The following is a 19,829-nucleotide window of genomic DNA, read 5'->3' as shown; positions in this document are numbered from 1 at the left end:
TGTCCTCCTCGTCCTCCTCCCTTCCAGGAAGCACTTACGTTCACAGAGCTGCCAAGTGGCGTAAAGCAGAAGTTTGCTTTAGAGCGCACTCGACCAGGGGTATGGCGGCCTCCAAGGCCTTGTCAGTGGGCGTGGCCCTTCAGGATGTTTGTGCTGCGGCAGGCTGGTCTTCCCCGCACACATTCATTCGGTTTTACAGTCTCGACCTGGCGTCTACTCCAGGGTCCCAAGTCCTTGCGTCTTGATGTGCTCGCCAGATACACACCAGACAGCGACTTGCTCGTATGGCGCAGTGGGTATTCTCGTTCCCAAAGCGTTCGATGCAGCTCGAGTTCCTGAAGGGGAACATCTCGAGATTACGTATGTAACCATGGTTCCCCAAAAGGAACGAGACGCTGCGTCTCCCTGCCATACTCCCTGCATCCCCGCAGGCGCTCGCTTCTGCAGAAGCTAACATGTGTGCTTGCCGGATGCGCCTTTATGCTTCCTGGTTGCTCACGTCACCCCGCTCGTGACGTCTTGCTTTGCTATTGGACTGATTTCACACATACTTCAGTATGGTGTCTCGCCGCGGGCATTCCTAAAACGTTCGACGCAGCGTCTCGTTCCCTTTGGGGAACCATGGTTACATACGTAACCTCGAGACGCTATCATACATTTACTGCAATAATGAATTTCAAGTTCTAGGCAAGGCAAGGCAAGTTTATTGATATAGCACATTTCATACACAATCTTTGCCTAGTTCCACATTGAAAGCACGAAGGCTGTCTGTATAAATGCAATAGTGAATTTCAAGTTTTGTCTTCCGCCACATCCGCTCAGCTTTTCTGCATTGTCTTTTCATACTCTGAACTGCTGTTGATTTTCTCCAAGCTGATTTCTGTCTGCCAGACTTCTTACTGACTTTTGGTCCTACTGCTTCTTTTTTTTTTTTTGCCTTTTGCTTCTACTGTAGCTGTTTTTAAGAACTGCTGTATAAATTGTATGTAAATACATCTGAAGTCAATTATTCAACAGTTGACAACAACTGCAACACAATCTAGAGCAAAATCAGTGACAGAAAATACACATTTTAATGCACATGCTTCAAATAAACTTCAGCTGAAAACAACAACATTTGAACTCTGTCTCTATGGCCCAAAACAACATCTCTGTTTTTCTGGTTCTTTCTGAAACGGTGAGTGAGAGTGAGACTGAGACAGATTGTATCTGCTAGCCAGCATGAGGCAGACAGTCAGCTTCAGGCAGCAGGGTGTATCGGTCTGAAGGCTCTGAACGGCCCAAAGCTCAATGCTACTGCTGGACAGAGAGACAGAGATGAAAGCCTGCTGATAAAAAGATGGTGAAAGTGCTGAATTCAGATCAGCTCCACTCAGGCCTGAAGACCAAGATGAAGGTAGAGAAAACAATGTGTTGAGAGCTCACAGGAGCCTCAGTCTCTCATGTGCAGGAGCTCATCATCACACTTCACTTCACTGTCTTTCATCCCTCTCACACCCACAGAAGCTGAAGCTAAAGCTCTCAGTCGAAGAAATCAGTCACATATCTCAGACTGGGCGTTTTGCTTGATGACTGACTGCTGATCTGAGGGAATGAGTGCGGTATGGGGTATTCCTGCTGCGTATCAGAAGATCAAGATTGGATTTGAAGAGCATGTTCTAGATGCAGCGTTCATATGGATTTTTTGATGAGTGAAATTTAAGCACTTTTCCAGCACTTTCAAGCAGAGGCCCTTGTCAAGTGTGGGGAGGATGTTTATGATGAACTATAATAATAATTATAAATTGAATTAATTATTAATTTTTATGTTCAATAAATATTTAGATAAATACATTATAAAATAGCTCAGAAGTAAACTACAGTAGAAAAAACTGCTATATGATTGTGAGACCACAGCAAATATAATTTTTACCAAAAAAAAACTTTCACCCCTTCCCCCCAAGACATAGAGTATGTGTCTAGTCTGGAAAGTGTGTAAACATCAAATGGACTAAAAGTCAAACGCAGAGAGGGGCTCATTTCTACAACACACTATTCATTTATAGATAAAAGGATTCTTCATTCCCCTTGGTTTTGATATCTTTCACAATATTATCTGTCAGATTTCAAACCAGGTTTTGCACCATATTTTGGTAAACTGTTCAAGGTCCATGATGTTGTGAACAGCTTTTCTCTCCATCATTCTGCAGATACAGAAGCTGCTTAGACCCGGTGGTCAAAATATCTAAACTGAACACACGCTAATTAAGTCCTACAAATTCAGATTGCAATGCTTGTTCTCTAGTCTGGAAAGTGTGTAAACATCAAATGGACTAAAAGTCAAACGCAGAGAGGGGCTCATTTCTACAACACACTATTCATTTATAGATAAAAGGATTCTTCATTCCCCTTGGTTTTGATATCTTTCACAATATTATCTGTCAGTAACACAAAGTTCTCTTTAAATGCTGCGGGTTTTGCACCATATTTTGGTAAACTGTTCAAGGTCCATGATGTTGTGAACAGCTTTTCTCTCCATCATTCTGCAGATACAGAAGCTGCTTAGACCCGGTGGTCAAAATATCTAAACTGAACACACGCTAATTCAGTCCTACAAATTCAGATTGCAATGCTTGTTCTTATAAATCACAGAACACATGTCTGATTGATATCCCTGCATTCATGACATCACAGCACAGTGAACACGGATGGCTGTCATATATCATCATATAACTCAACGCTGAACTCATGAAGATGGTGAGAATGATGTGTGTACATTAATACTGATGAAATGTCATATGTCGCTGATGCTGAAACTTTGCCTTGTATAACACTGCAAATGAATGTGACTGATATTTGGGTCGATTATGGTCCATATTAAAGGGATAGTTCACCTAAAAATGGAAATTCAGTCATCATTTGAGTCATCAAAAGATTTCTGTCCCTCCATTGAAAGTCCACACAACCAAAACTCTAATGCTTTGATGCTTTAAAATGTTCATTATAACATAATTCAGTTTAATCTAAGTCAGAATAAATGATCCAATGTTTAAACAGAAGCTCAACCACACAATCCAATGAGGTTTGTCACACACGTATGGATGAGCTTTTTGATGTGTTTTATGAGTATGTGTGTTGATCAATGTTAATATGTGAATAAAAGTCTACACATAAAGTGATCTGTGTCGTTAGAAGACTTGGATCAAACTGTCGGGATTCATTTTACAGTCTATTTTTGTACTTTTTAATGTCTGTATGTTTTGGTTGTGTGGACTTTCAGTGAATAGACCAAAAGAATGAGAGAATATTAAAAATAACTTTTTTACATTTGTAAAGACAAATCAAAGTCCTATGGGTTTGGAATGACGTGATTTCATTTTTGGGTGAACTATTTATAATGATCACACCAGACTCACGCTTATTTAGAGATGTTTAAAATACCAAATGGAACTAGATTCTTAGATTTTCTGAAGAAAATGGTGCTGTTTGCCTGTGCAGAACTCAAATGCTAGTGTTGTAAATCAGAACACTGTTATGCGGTTGCTGAGGTTGCTCCAGTTTTATGGTCCAGCAGATGCAGATCACTTAACACAAACTCACTCATCACATTAGGTTTGCTATAGGGTTAGAGGTTTATTCAGATCTCTAACACGGTGTACATGCAGTAACAGTAGTGACGGTCGATTTCATCTCTTTGATATTCTCCTCCAGCAGCACAGTCTTTCATGCAGCTGTAAATCCCTCGACCTGCCTGCTCTTCTGAGCCCAGCGGGCTGCACTCAAACAGGAGCTTTAGGAATCAAACGGCCTCACCTCAGGCTCATTATTCACGCTTTCTGCCTCTCTAAAAGCTCTCCTCAGGGTCTGCTGATGTCCTTCTGAGAGTGAGACACATCAGTCCTCTGTGGCTGTATGAGGAACACGGGCCATCAGTCAAAAACACACCTGACGACATTCACTTACATTCACTTGCAGAGTCTTAACTTTGATAAAGAATATCTCTTTGGTTTTGAGACTTTAGTCTTTGCAACTTCAGGGATCTTATCTATGCACAATCAGCTTGTAACACTCCAAAGAGAAAGGACAACTTGAAATCGCATCATATGACCCCTTTAAGAACATGAAAGCACCTCAGGTTCAATCTCAAAGACACACTCACACAGTGTTAAATGTGGTTATGGCTTCCTCTTAATTATTTTTTGCTGCCTTATGACTGTTGTAATTCTCCCCTAGAGGGAGTCATAATTAACCGTCAGTTTGTTTGTGAAGCTGCCGTGTTTCTGTTTGCATGTACAGTAAAGAAGCATTTACCCTCCAATTACTCCACATGCTACAGAATATTTAGTCAAATTTATTTGTATAGCACTTTTCACAATACACATAGTTTCAGCTGGGTGATAAATTAGAGGTGGATTATAATATAATGTGCATTTTGTGACGATATAAACAGTAGGTCAGTCAGTTGAGATTTGCGACCTATTGTATACATGCATTGTTTTACGTGAGTGTACTTTATGTACGTGGATAAAGCTGGACATACTTATATAACCAACTTTACGTTGGGTGATACTACATTTAAAATTTTTTCAACAATATAACAATCGAGCAGTTGAGATTTGCTGTATTGTATGTTCACTTAACACGAGTGTACTGTATGTACACACTCACACAGTGTTAAATGTGGTTATGGCTTCCTCTTAATTATTTTTTGCTGCCTTATGACTGTTGTAATTCTCCCCTAGAGGGAGTCATAATTAACCGTCAGTTTGTTTGTGAAGCTGCCGTGTTTCTGTTTGCATGTACAGTAAAGAAGCATTTACCCTCCAATTACTCCACATGCTACAGAATATTTAGTCAAATTTATTTGTATAGCACTTTTCACAATACACATAGTTTCAGCTGGGTGATAAATTAGAGGTGGATTATAATATAATGTGCATTTTGTGACGATATAAACAGTAGGTCAGTCAGTTGAGATTTGCGACCTATTGTATACATGCATTGTTTTACGTGAGTGTACTTTATGTATGTGGATAAAGCTGGACATACTTATATAACCAACTTTACGTTAGGGGTGATACTACATTTAAAATTTTTTCAACAATATAACAATCGAGCAGTTGAGATTTGCTGTATTGTATGTTCGCTTAACACGAGTGTACTGTATGTATGCAGATATATTAATTATTAATTTAATTCATTTGAGTTATTAAATTGCTATGTGATGATATTGTGATACCTCTAAAGTTGAGGAAAAAGATAAACATTAGTTTTCACTTCATGCTCATAGTTTTGATTTAGTCACATATGCCAAAGCTCAAATCAGACCCATAAATCCCATATCCATAGAGAGTCTGAACTCCACACAGCCCCTGTGTGATTCTCCAGTGGAAACAAGAGACTTCCGGTCTGTTGTAAGCCATCACAAGGCAGCTTTATTTAGATGAACCAAAATGTACTCAAATCAAAATGATTTCTTCCTTACTGTTTTCCCCCATCCATCAGCTGCACCTTTCTTTCCACCGTTATTCCATCAGGAATGACACATAATCACTTCAGAGACACTGATATGGGAGCCCAGTGTTCTCTTCAGATAGAAATATAAAGAGTCTAAGGAGATGAATCAATCCTTCTTCCTCTCCCGCTCCTCGGTTCTTCAGCTTTACCTCAAAACCTGCAAAATCTGAAATATGTTGCTCCTGGTGCATTTCGCTGCACTTTTCAGGTGACACACCCACAGTTTTTCTCCATTGCATACAGTATGTGGGTTTATTAAACAGCCCAGTGTCATGAAAAAAAAATGTTAATGTATTTGGTCTTGGCAGACTAGACCTGCTACACGCTGCTGCAGAGCAAGTATGGTCTTGCTATAGCCAACAGATACACAGACATACTGCTGTGAGCATGTAAGATACGCTAGACAGGTGGAGCTGGGGGAGGTGGAGGGATTCAGAGGAAATCCTGTGCTGCTAGACCAGCTTACAGTGAAAACTGAACCAGACTATTTACATGTTGAACATGCAAGAATCAGCAGAGGCCAATCACCTTGTGCGGTGAAGTAAATGATGTGATGGCTAGCGGATTCGATTTAAAGAACCTATCAGCTTGCACCATGTAGCTTTTATAGTGCAAAGAAAATACTGCTTTTACTTAGTGCAAGTAGACTCTGCCTAAATTGCTTGTGTTGTTCCACAAGTCTTAGCATGCAATGCAGTATACATCAGCAGGACAAACAAGATGGTTAAAGCCAGAGCTGGAAGTGACTTGACTTCTGTGTATTCTGACAAGTAAAACATTTTGCAATCAGCATATAAATCACAGAAGTTGTTTCACCAGTGCCTCGTTTTTTCAGAGACTGTTAAAATATGAAAAGATATTTGTCTTGTCTTCTGTCTGTTTTGTGCAAGAATTTTCCTGTAGATCTAGATTAGTCACATGGTATTTACAGATGCTATTAGTACAATAGTTGATGATAATGTTGAGTTGTCATGGTGAAGTATTTAGTTCAATTTGACACTGTTGAATAATATGCTTATTATGTGAACATACAGTACATTCTTTCTTTCTTTCTTTTTATTTCTGTAATTTCAACATTACAATATACCTGGCTATCTTTGCCTTCCTAAAGGCCATAGTGTTAAAGAATATGGAATACGGTACCAAATTTAACTCATCCTCAAGCAAATGAAACATTGATGGGGAACAGAGTAAATTCACAAGAATAATAGTGTGAGACGAGCTCTACCAGTGAATGCAGGAGTGTCAAGCTTGTGCTTCAATCGGACAAGGAACATATAAAGTGTGAATTACAGCACTGCCTTCTTACAGAACACAGTGTTCACCTGTAAATCTCCTCGCCAGGCTGCATTCCTGTGTGTGTTTACAACGTGTGTAATGCCTGAAACACGGACTCAAAACATACATAAAACAGAGCCTGATTTGCAGAGCTGGTTTAAAACACAGTGTTATTACATCTAGTGTGAGTGCATTTAGTGTGTGTGTGTGAGTGTGTGAGAGCGTGTGTGTGTGTGTGTGTGTGTGTGTGTGTGTGTGTGTGTGAGAGAGAGAGAGAGTGTGTGTGTGTGTGTACACATCCGCTCCAGCTTGAAATGACCCTGTTAAATGACTGTGACGGTTTGCGCTGCAGCTCCATCAGATTTATGAGTGAGTGTGTAATGAGGAACACAGAGTCCAGGTGCGACCGAAGCTTCAATCTCACAGGCTCCATAACAATAATAAAACTATTAATACTATATGAGTGTGGATGCAGGATAAGATTCGTCCTCAACATTCAACAATAATCACCGGAATACAAGTGGTAAAATATGATCCCAGTCTAGAGGAACTAAAAATAGAGGCTTAATCTTAACTACATTTTCAGCAGCATGACAGTAGCTCAGATGTTGTTAAAATATTCTAGCCTGTCCGGTAATCAGCTTTTTTGTCACACTGCATTTTAGTGAGACGTTCTGTTCATTTCAGCAAATTGGTTAATTTGAATGCCTTGTTACAGTCCACCTGTTCAAACCATTTCAAAAGACTCAAGTTTAAAGGGCCAGTTCATATAAAAATGAAACTTCTATAATTTACTTACATTCATACCTGTTATGCAGCGTCTGTTCTTGTGCCTTTGTTGTGTGTTGGGACTTTTATGTTGCTTTGTTTCCTGTGCTTGTTTTGTAGTCGTTTGTAGTCTTTTTGTTGATTATCACCTCAGGTGTTCGTTGCTATCCTATTAGTCATTTACTCTTGAGTTTGTATACCTTGTGTTTCTTATGTGTTTTTTTTGCATGGGTTACACCTTTCGTGTTTATGTTCCTAGTGGTTTGGTTTTTGTTCAGCCTTGCTTCCTGTTCTTAATAAACTGCATGCACTTAGTTCTTCACCTCAACTTCTCCATTGTTTCCTGCAGAGCGTTACAATGCCTTTCCAAATCCGTATGTCTTTCTAGCCAATATGAAACACAAAGAGGATGTTGAGCAGAATGTCCTATACAATGTCATTCATACGGTCTCCAGAAATCACAAACATTGGGGCTCATTCACTAATAATTGAATGGTTTGTTTCAAATTCATACACACAGGAGAACATCTCATGAAGACTTTCCACCTAATTCACAACACATGCATATGCACATGAATTTACGTATGTGGCTTCAGGCGTTTCCACATTTTTCGTAAGTTTAGAATAAATTTTAGTATGCAAGTTATTAGTGAATCATGATTTTTTTTGTGTGGTGAATAAGACCCATTGATTTTATCTTCACTTCTTCGCTTCACAACTTTGAAATCACATTTGCAATGACATCAATGACATCCCCAGGCTTTCAGAACTCCAGCGGAGCAAATGTGTGAAGAAATACACCCGTTTGTGACCATTAGGATACTAGTAAACGCTCAGCTAATAGGTTAATGCCAGCACTGTTAAATGGGATGGTGCCGATCAATGCAGGAGTCAGGACTGCGATTTACAATCCGCTCCCTCACACACTACCCATAAATCCTACGACCCGTTAGCATCTAATTAGAAGCGACCCAATGATGGATGAGGAAACAAGCAGTCGGGGCAGAGATGAAGCTGTCATGTTTATTTATTTTTTTGCAACACTCGAGTCGGTGTGAGAAATGATGAAACAATCGTGCGGAGTGCTTACGCTGCGATTCCACAGGTCACAATGACAAATGGGCCTTCATCCTCCAGCAGCGGATCTGAACTACACGTGCACACATACATCAGACAGTCAGCTTATATTTTGGCATTCATTTATGTTTGGTATGAAAGAGGTGAGAACATCCCACAGATGCACATTGAAGGAGGAACCTAAACCCCATCTACAGACCAGAAGATCATGCCATTTTCTGCATTCGTCTTTGAAACGTAAGATTGAAGAGATACAGTTCACATTTTTCTATCCTCTTAATTTGTTAATAAACATTCTTAAAAGAAGTCACTGGAATATCAGATATTATTCTAGGGCAACTCAAACGTAGAGGTGCAAAGACATATAACAAATTGGACGGATTGCTAGCTCAGATTTAGTCAGTTGTTGGTTTTACTCGATGATCGTTTCCTGCTTGCTAACTAGTTTTTGTGTTTAAATGGCTCTTCTGTTTTCATTGTCAAGTATTTGCTGACAACACGTCTACATATATAGTCAATTTCTTTTAACACAACAGACATTTGTAATTCTTCTAGGAAAGTTCATCTTGAAACATACTGGCCGTCATCACCAGCACATCCAGACAATCACAGCACAGAAATAAAGCTGCTAGAGCTCTACACAGAGACTGCCACCATCTGCTCAACACACTTCAGTCTGCGCTGGAGGAGACGGATGCAGGACAGATGCAGCTTTTGCCCCACGTAAGAACCCAGAATTCATCATCAGCGGCTGAGGAGAAACCTTCAGGCTGAGTGACGTGAAGGTTGAGCTGTGACCTGTTTACTGCTGAGTGATGCAGTGCGCTGACCTTTCACACACACACACACACACACACACACACACACACACACACACACACACACACACACACACACACACACTCACAAACACACACACCAGTACACACACAGACACAAACACACACACACACACACACACAAACACCATTCGTCTTTGAGATGCTGTGATGGCATGACATCTGACATTGGACTACACCAAAGATCTCCTCAACAAATTATGATTTTAACCGTTGTATACAAGACCTCTGAGGTTGAAGAAGCCAAAATCACCGTTTTCCGGACACTGGATGTGTTTCAATCTAGGTACTTTTCATGCTACGGTTATTTCAGATGTGCACCGTTGTGGAAAGTATGTTATGTTAGAGTTTTGAGTTGTGAATTTATTCCTGTGCATTTATATATATTTTTCTTAGACTTAACAACCACAGATGTGTTTCCCCTTCATTACGAGCATCAGTTCATCTCCTCCAGCAGAAGCGTCTCGCTGTAAACTGAACTGAAGCAGGACTGAAAGCATGATGTGTGCAGAGACATGAGCCATTATCACTACAGCTCATCAATAGACTAATGGAGGGTGTGTTTGTGTGTTTGAGGCCTTCCAACACTTTCTTCCATTAGTGATCCTGTATTGAAAGCAAGAAAGGATTTTCTTTATGGCTTATCGAACTGTACATTACATCCTCCTCTGATTTATTTGCGTGTGCATGAGTGGGATTCGCCAGTTAGCTGTAACGTGATCTTATCACAATATTTGGTTTAGGATTTGATGCAGATTGCAATGTACTGGTGTGTGTGTGTGTGTGTGTGTGTGTGTTTGTGAGTGTGTGTGTGTGTGTGTGTGTTGCAGTATAGCAAGTGTTATTCCAATAACTCAGATTTAATCATCTCTTTTTTTTTTTTGACCTGAAAATATATGTAAATAGTAATATATTTCTGACATAATTTTCAAAATATGAGTTTCGGTATGTACAGTAGCTTTATAGCTGAAACAAACTTGTTTCATTATTGATGAACTTTAATTGCACCACTGACGCTGTCACTGAACTGAAATGAATCAGCACTGAACTAAACGGAGTTGAATAACGGCACTGTTGTCTGCTGCAGAGCTGCTTATAGCTGAAATTGAACTTGTTTCATAATTGCTGAATTTTACAACATTAGCTCTGTTGTTTTTCTGTTTATTCATTCAAAGCTGCTTCTGTATTGTATTAAATGCTTTGTAAATAAATGTGACTTCCTGTGAATGTGTGAAACTTCTGAATTATTAGTCACTACAGTTACTACTAGTTATAACAGAAGAATAACAAAGTCAAATAAGCAGAGCAGTTTATTAGTTTATGGTAAAACTGTGTAAAATTGATAAATATTTTACATGCAGTTTAAAATACATAAAGCTTACATATAGGCTCAAATATTTTTGAGTGTTTTTATAGACTTTTTATGCCCATATGCTTCCATATATGAAATGTATTGTCATATGAAGTAAAAACATACATGAAACCTATTAGAAATGTTCATACATTAACAGATATATCTAGCTTATGCAAATATGTATGTTTATGCACGTGTAATTCATTTTTGTACCCGTCAATACATGTTGATATTATATGAAATAAAAAGATAAATATAAAAGATAGACATGTATTTTAAAATTGTTTTACAAAAACATATACGTATACTGTTGACATACTGTATATAGTTGCTACATATAATACCATATTAAAAAAATCATCATATACATCATATAGATATTATTAACAAATGTGACCCTGGAGCACAAAAGCAGTCTTAAGTCGCTGGGGTATATTTGTAGCAATAGCCAACAATACATTGTATGGGAGTTTATCTGCTTTTATATTTTTATGAGTGTTTCCTTTTGTCCACATTTTTCACATTGTGGAAATCACAGTTAGAGACTCCAAACCTGAAATGAGTGTGTCAGGCCAAAGACACGTTCAGTATGTGCACTGTCATATCTGCTGTTGGTACTGTCACACATCTGCTCTCAAACATCAGTTATCTATATTTAAAAACACTGCACTGCAAAAACATGCCAAGGCCTTGATAGGCAAACTAAAAATAATCAATACATATCAGCTAGTTTTGCAGTAATATCCTGCATAATTCCCCTGAAATGAGTAAGGTGACAACCTGTGAATTATTAAAAAGAAAGCGCGGCAGGGCAGAGGTGGTGATGTGGCCCCGCACCGAGCAGAATCATTTTCACTTCATTAATTCAGCCGTCCAGACTCAATTATTCCACTCACACCACGCTTAACAAATATAAATGTGTTTATCTCAAGAAAAGTTTCACGTTTTTGCTTTCCTTATAAAGCTCTTGTGTGCAGAACTACCGATTGAGCATCTTAAATAGAAACAGCCCAAGCCACTCTTACTAGTCTGAAACCAGTGTGGAACTGAAAACACATGGAAATAGTCCATAACTGTGCAGTTAGAGAATATGAATCTAACAACCTTTCAACATCAACCAATCAGAATCAAGAACATAATAATGAGGGTACATCACACTCTATTACTCATTCACCCGTGCTTCGTTTTCCACTCCAATGTTCCAATAATTCCTGCCCACTAAAAGCTGCATGGATATTTTTGCTTACTGTACTCTGATAGGCCAATTTATGTAAACGATTTAGAGAAAGTTCAATAGATTCACACTTTATATTATCGCCATGATATGTGTTGTCATATCACCCAGCCATAACATGCAGTGATGCTTTAAACACATTTGACAAGCTAGTTGATAAAAAACAACAACCGATTAACAAAACTGATTGGCTAACGCTATTTCTTTCTCTTGTCAGTGCTCTTTTATTCTTTCATGTTACTGAAGACAAATCTGAATGATGAAATATTTTAACTTTAATCAACAAGTGCAATTGACCATGACATCCTCACCTTATCTTATTCCAGAAAAGTCACTCACCCCTGAACTAAACCAGCACCCTGATAAAGAGGTTGACTGGCACAAAGTATTTTATGTATTTTGAAAATACAAAAATTACAAATTGCATTTGTTTTTTCCAAAGGCTTTAAAATACAAAATAGTATTTTGTATTTCAAATACATATTTCAAATACCTGTATCTGAAATACTGCGCATCCCTGATTACTACGATACAATATTTGTTTATAAAACACATTTAAATACTAGCAAGGTTGACCAAAACAACAATAAATAAATAAAACGAGAAAACAGAAATAAAATGTATGACAAGCCACAAAACTGATCAATTCTGGCATTTGAAAGACAGTTGTTGAAAAGTAAATAAAGAAACACATTTAAAGCTGTTATAATTTATCTTTTAGAATAATAGTTAAAAAATTAAATTATAAAAATGTTCTGATGTAGCTGAAGAGTAATGTAGATGCTTCAATGAGAGATATTTGCTTGTAATTTAGAGAACTAATTTAGTTATTTTCAGATAGTTTAACACAGCGTTGAGACCAATGTGTTTGTTTTGCTCTCATATTCATAGTATTTTATGTATTTTGAAAATACAAAAATTACAAATTGCATTTGTTTTTTCCAAAGGCTTTAAAATACAAAATAGTATTTTGCATTTCAAATACATATTTCAAATACCTGTATCTGAAATACTGCGCATCCCTGATTACTACGATACAATATTTGTTTATAAAACACATTTAAATACTACAAATTGCATTTGTTTTTTCCAAAGGCTTTAAAATACAAAATAGTATTTTGTATTTCAAATACATATTTCAAATACCTGTATCTGAAATACTGCGCATCCCTGATTACTACGATACAATATTTATTTATAAAACACATTTAAATAATAGCAAGGTTGACCAAAACAACAATAAATAAATAAAACGAGAAAACAGAAATAAAACTATAAGTACAAATATATGAATAAATAAAAATGAGAAAAACAGAAATAAAACTATTTTTTGCATGAGAAATACAAAAACAACAACAGTATAGTACAATAGTAAAACACTGATCACATCGGTGGTCTAGGAACACTGAAGCAATAAGTATGTCATCATCAGTGTATAAGTGAAAATATAATCCATACTTATTAAACATGGACACCAGAGGGAGCATATACAGGGAAAACAACACCGGTCCGAGGATTGAGCCCTGCGGGACGCCACAATTAATATTAGAGGAGGAGTGATGATCAGTATGAACAGCGAATCACCTGTTAGTAAAATAAGAACAGAACTAATACTGTACCATGAAGACCCACTGATATCTCCAAACGGGTCAACTGGACCTCATCGCTGACCAAATCAAACACAGCACTCAGATCTAATAAGACTAAAGCCCTGGACTTCCCAGAGTTGGTTTTAGTAAAGATATCATTTGAGACTCCTAAGAGAGCAGATTCAGTACTGTGCAAAGCATTAAAACCCAATTGAAATATTTCATGAAGAGAATTTACAGTCAAACACGATTTTAATTGATACACTACAACTTTTTCAAGGATAAAAGGTAGATTCAAAACAGGACGAAAATTAGACGGAGAGGAAGACTCAAGGTTAGGTTTTAAGATATGGAGTCACAGCATGTTTAAGGCGGTTAGGGAAGGAGCCAGTAGATAAGAATTTGTTGATGACCAATAACAGACCAAAACCGACCGTTTCGATGGTTTGTTGTGCTAAAATAATGTTATAATACCACTGAAAGAGCGGGACTCGACTCTCCAATCTCATGAGCCAATGAAATTCATCATATAAACCAAGAAAAGCAATATTTACACAGAGATTTGCGGTAGGCCTCTGTTGTCTGTGAACAGTTCACTGCACACTCAAGAGCCAAACACAACAAGACAATCTCATCTTCATTAATCAATCAACAATCTCCACCTAATTAAGCAGTAATTACAGAGCTGGGCATGAGGCCAGCACAGATCTAAGAGTGATCCGCAGGAGTGTAACAGAGACGCTCCTACCTCAGCGGCGCGGCGCTCGAGCGGATCCATCTCGTCCTGACGGGCCGTGTGTTTCAAAGCTCCTGTCCGCTGTGCTCGCTCGCTCGCTCGCGCTCCAGGACCAGGTCAAGCTCTGTGGATTCTGGGATATGAAGAGCACAAGGTGAAGTTTTAAAGGTTTAGATATGTCGGTGTAACATGTAATCTGAATGAGATTTCAAACTGCTCACAAACCTAATTCAGTGCTTCTTCAGTTCACGTTAGAGACTTTCAGCAACTGAACATTTTCACAAATTTTGTGTTCAAATATTTATCACGTGTCGTGGAATAAAGATCATGGCCTTCAAGTGGATATTTGGTATTGTGTGTGATGACAATGACACTTGTTGGAGAAGTCTTGGAGTTTTACTAATACAACAATTTAATTAACTGTCAATTAAAGCGATAATTCACCCCAAAAATCAAAAATCATCATTTACTCACCCTCTACTTGTTCCAAATCTACATGAGTTTCTTTCTTCTGTTGAACATAAAAGAAGATATTTGGAAGAATGTTGATGACCAAACAGTTGGCGGTAGCCATTGACTTCCATTGTAAGGAGAAAAAAAAATACTATGGAAGTCAATGGCTACCGTCAATTGGTACCAACATTCTTCAAAATGTAAAATAACAACATGAGGGTGAGAAAATGGTTCCAAATTTTTCTTTTTTTCTTCTCCTTCGTCTTCATTTTTGGGTGAACTATCCCTTTAACTTTGCATTTAAAAATATAAAAATAAATGGAGTATTTGTGAATCCAATCTACTCAATGTCATAATGAAACAGAAACATGTTTGGAAAACTCAATTGTTATCTCGATCCTTAGCTTGATGGCAGTGACAGAGCTAACGGTGGCAACTATGTTATATGTTACAAAAATTGTACGCCTAAAAACAATGGTGAACTTAAGCAATAATGTGTAAAGTGCTAAGCTGAATTTGCCTAATTTAAAAGCGTTTTGTACATTAATAATAAAGGGGAAGTTCAAAGGATTGGATGGATGACAAGCCACAAAACTGATCAATTCTGGCATTTGAAAGACAGTTGTTGAAAAGTAAATAAAGAAACACATTTAAAGCTGTTATAATTTATCTTTTAGAATAATAGTTAAAAAATTAAATTATAAAAATGTTCTGATGTAGCTGAAGAGTAATGTAGATGCTTCAATGAGAGATATTTGCTTGTAATTTAGAGAACTAATTTAGTTATTTTCAGATAGTTTAACACAGCATTGAGACCAATGTGTTTGTTTTGCTTTCATATTCACTGCGCTAAGATATGAGCTGCGTTCACATTCACACTAGAGTAATGAGTGACCTGTCACTAAACTCTTAAATGCAACTACTGAAAGCCAACCAACACAAACTGCATTAGAGTTAAAACATCCTTGAGGCTTAAACACGCGAATAACAGTCTGAAGAGCTAGAGGTTTACACGTTTTACCTGTGCAAAACTCACATCAATAGCACAGATGCATTAACTCAGATATACTGTACATGGTAATAATGACACTTGCCTTTGCAAGCATCACCAGTGAGACGTCACCAAACGACAGCATGTCAAGTCTCACAATATTCACGATTCTGTTTGTTCAATGTGCATTTCTCAGCATCACATCATTATGACACAAGCATGTTTAAAGTTCTCTCACTCACATTCTGGCTTGTTCTCCAGCAGCAGCTTCTGCGTGCGATGTCGTGGACGGCTTCTGTCTCGCTGCTGATGGCCGTTTCTATGACAACAGACAGCATGAGACACCAGAACTGAACACGGTGTGCGTGATCATTAAGGAAAAGTCTCAGCTCTAGAGGGAAAACCACAGTGTGTTGACTTCCAAATAAGTTCCGGAGCAGGATGTGAAATGATTTCAGTTTGATGAGAAAATGTTCATGAGTGCAGGGTATAAACCATCTTCTAGGGTGAGCTTTCCCTCTGTAATATGCAGCTATATTCTGGGATTTTGTAATAATAATGTCATGTGTATGTAAGTATAAATTTATGATTTCCTTCACCTTTCTAGCTTTAGCTTCTGGTGGCTCTTCAACACAGCTGAGTCGATGAGATGCGTCTTTCCGTCTGAAAAACAAAAGCAATCAATAGTCATCTACCCAGTTATGCCTTTATGACTAATAAAATGGCAGTATTTGACTGTATGAGGTGATTCCTGATGTTTTTTTAAACCTGAGACTTGTCCTAATGTAAATCAGCCCTTAGATGTCATTTACAAATCATTTACACACCTTCATGTTGTTTCAAACCCATATGACTTTCTTTCTTTCTTCTGAATATATGGAAATGCATATCATTGCTTAGCTTATTTAGCTTTCTATTTAGTGTATTTGTGACCCTGGAGCACAAAACCAGTCATAAGGGTCAATTTTGTGAAATTGAGATTTATACATCCTCTGAAAGCTTTATAAATAAGCTGTCCATTGATGTATGGTTTGTTAGGATAGGACAATATTTGGCTGAGATACAACTATTTGAAAATCTGGAATCTGAGGGTGCAAAAAAATCTAAATATTGAGAAAATCATCTTTAAAGTTGTTCAAATTAAGTTCTTAGCAATGCATATTACTAATCAAACATTACGTTTCGGTATATTTACGGTAGGAAACTTACAAAATATCTTCATGGAGCATGATCTTTACTTAATATCCTAATGATTTTTGGCATAAAAAAAAATCGATCATTTTGACCCATGCAATGTATTGTTGGCTATTGCTACAAATATACCCCAGCGACTTAACACTGCTTTTGTGCTGCAGGGTCACATTTATCTTATTAGTACAGTATCTCGTGCTAGTTAACTGGTAGTCTGTGCATTCATCGCAAAAGGTTATAGTGTCAATTCTTTTTATCTACTAATTTCATTCCTCCTGTGACCACTTTAATATGTTCCGGTGAATACGGACTAAATGAAAAGACTCAAGGTGTCAGAGAGAGGTGAGGATATTTCAGAAGAACAGTGAACACAACAACATCTCTGTGTCAGCATCACATGAGAAATGCACACGTCTTGGACTGAGCTCATGAAGTTTCAGAGGGTTTGTGGTGTAATGCAGTGCAGGTAATATCAGGAGCACACTGAGGTGACATCTCCATCTGTCTCTGAGGAGTTTTCAGACTGAACATCAACCTCAAGAGATTGATTGAGCAACAAACACTCCTTTAGACGACTATAACACAAACCTGCACTGTGAGATACGAGGTTTGTAGAAATGCTCATTCTGACGGCACCCATTCACTGCAGAGCATCCATTGCTGAGACACTGATGCAGTGCTACATTTCTACAAACCTGATGAAGAAACAAACTCATCCTAATCTTGGACGGCCAGCAAATGTCCATTTTTGTGTGAACTATTCCTTTAACCTTAGCTTACACATCACCACTAGATCTACATGTGAAAGACACCAATCAATTTTATTCACAAAATGTTCTCATGAAAAACTGGGTCCTTGATATTTTTGTTAATAGTATTGGTTTTATAAAAGCAATAATATATCTCAGCCAAATATTGTCCTAACAAACCATACATCAATGGAAAGATTATTTATTCAGATTTCAGATGATGCATTAATCTCAATTTTGAAAAAATTGACACTTAAGACCGGTTTTGTGGTCCAGGGTCACATATTTGATTCACCAATGAAAGTCATTTGTAGCGGTGAGATCAGGTAGCATTACAGACTGACAGGTTTCCAACAGTGACCCCTCTCTCTCTCTCTCTCTCTCTCTCTCTCTCTCTCTCTCTGACCTTTATCAGCTTTACACAGTCTTATCAGAGAGCAGCTGCTTTTATTTGTGAAAGCATGTTATCAGTGACCCAGTACAGCAGAAACGGTGAATAAGGGAAAAGAGCTTTATCTGCAGGCACCGTCATTAATTGGAAAAGTGGAAATCAATTTACTCCAACAACACTCGCAGAGGCAATTATTCTACATTCACAAACATCTACAGCAGAGCGAAAAACTGATACAGCTCGATCTGAAGGAAATCTGAGTGCTGCTGGCCCTGCAAAACTCAACAGATAAGCAGATGGCTTAAGCTGAATTTTTAAGGTTAAAATAATTTCCTGCCGCATTGTAATATGCAAAGCAAAAAATACATCAAATATACATAGGTTGATTAAAAATGTAAAAGCATGCATCTGATCAGGTAACTGCAGGTCAGCTCTGCTCAACAACACACATGATTTGAGGAATCATTGATTCATTCATGCACAATAGTAAAAGTGATGTGTGAATTAATAAACTCCACTAACATGCACACAGAATGGCAAATGCATCACTTTGGTGTTCGACAGAAGAGCGTCCGTCTGATGTGTGACTGTAAACATCTCTGAGACCAAAGCTAAACATCCCTGGAGCCAAGCCTGTGCCACATGCACAGATACACCAGAGAGCAATGAAGGGCAGAAAACAGCTCCAATTAGTCAGTTCACCTTAGCTGCGCATTATGCATGCAGATAGCAAATTAATTTAATATCTATAATTAAGCAGCTCATCAAGGGCAGAGGCTCGTCTGGGGCTCGAGAGAGAGACGCTCTGATGTCGTCACTGCATCCAGTTCTGATGCTTTGGAGGGAACTTTGCACTCTAAAGTTTATGTTTGATCCAAGGAATGCAAGAATAGTCTTTAATCTGAATGTAACTAGATCATATCCTCTCGCTCCAGGTTTTATTCCTCCACCTGTTCGGACAGATCAGCATGCATTGGAGTATTTGGGTGAAATTCAAGAGACTGTATATTTAAGCCTGGCCAGAGGCGTAATACAGCCTGAGGATACAGCGTTAATCACACGCTGCATTTTGACATTTAGACACATCACAGCATTAGTTATATTAACAATTAACAACATTTAAAGTCTTAAAATGTCAGTTATTGATTGAGATAATGAAGGAACAGATGGACTGACTGACCATTTGTTCACATTATTAACACAGAACAGAACTAATATATCTAGTGTAAGGCACAGAGACTCAAAGTGTGACGATTGGTAAAAAATATAAAGCAACACAATTTGTGTGAAAGGAAATGATAAAAGAAGATATAAAGGCAGCAAATGAACCTTTTAGCCCACACTGCTGGGAATCAACGGGTGATGTAGTGCAGACAGAGGCACATACAGCAGACAGATGGGATCACATCGAGAGAGAGGAATTACCTTACAAACAGCTCAGCAGCCCCCCAGCATCGGCAAAACAACAGTAAAAGAACCTTTCCACTACAGCGCTTCTGTGACTTTACAAAGAAAGAAACAGAGATTACTCTGGTCGGAAGAGAGGAAGACGTCAAATGTGCTGTCGTGCTCTCAGACCATGTGTTCGAAACACTCAAACAAATCTGAGTTAGAAATGCACACCGCATTATGATGAATGTACGTTTATAACTCACTTTGTGTTTTAACTCTATATGCATATTA

The 19,829-nt window shown here is 38.0% G+C and overlaps 1 protein-coding gene across 1 annotated transcript in view; it reads right to left on the bottom strand.

The window, feature by feature from the left end:
* Nucleotides 1-16,476, bottom strand: part of LOC107720417 (IQ domain-containing protein J) — a 164,802-nt gene extending 148,326 nt beyond the window's left edge. The window contains exons 1-3 of the mRNA XM_016528113.1: nucleotides 16,415-16,476; nucleotides 16,058-16,206; nucleotides 14,384-14,495 (exon numbers count right to left, since the gene is read on the bottom strand). Of these exons, the coding sequence (XP_016383599.1) occupies nucleotides 14,384-14,413 (30 nt within the window). The 5' untranslated portion in view covers nucleotides 14,414-14,495; nucleotides 16,058-16,206; nucleotides 16,415-16,476. The remainder of the gene's footprint in view (nucleotides 1-14,383; nucleotides 14,496-16,057; nucleotides 16,207-16,414) is intronic.
* Nucleotides 16,477-19,829: the final 3,353 nt, after the last annotated feature.

This window comes from Sinocyclocheilus rhinocerous, unplaced genomic scaffold (assembly GCF_001515625.1).
Source record: "Sinocyclocheilus rhinocerous isolate Xijiao unplaced genomic scaffold, SAMN03320098_v1.1 scaffold601, whole genome shotgun sequence".
Classification (NCBI taxonomy): domain Eukaryota; kingdom Metazoa; phylum Chordata; class Actinopteri; order Cypriniformes; family Cyprinidae; genus Sinocyclocheilus; species Sinocyclocheilus rhinocerous.
This window is presented reverse-complemented; position numbering and strand designations above follow the sequence as displayed.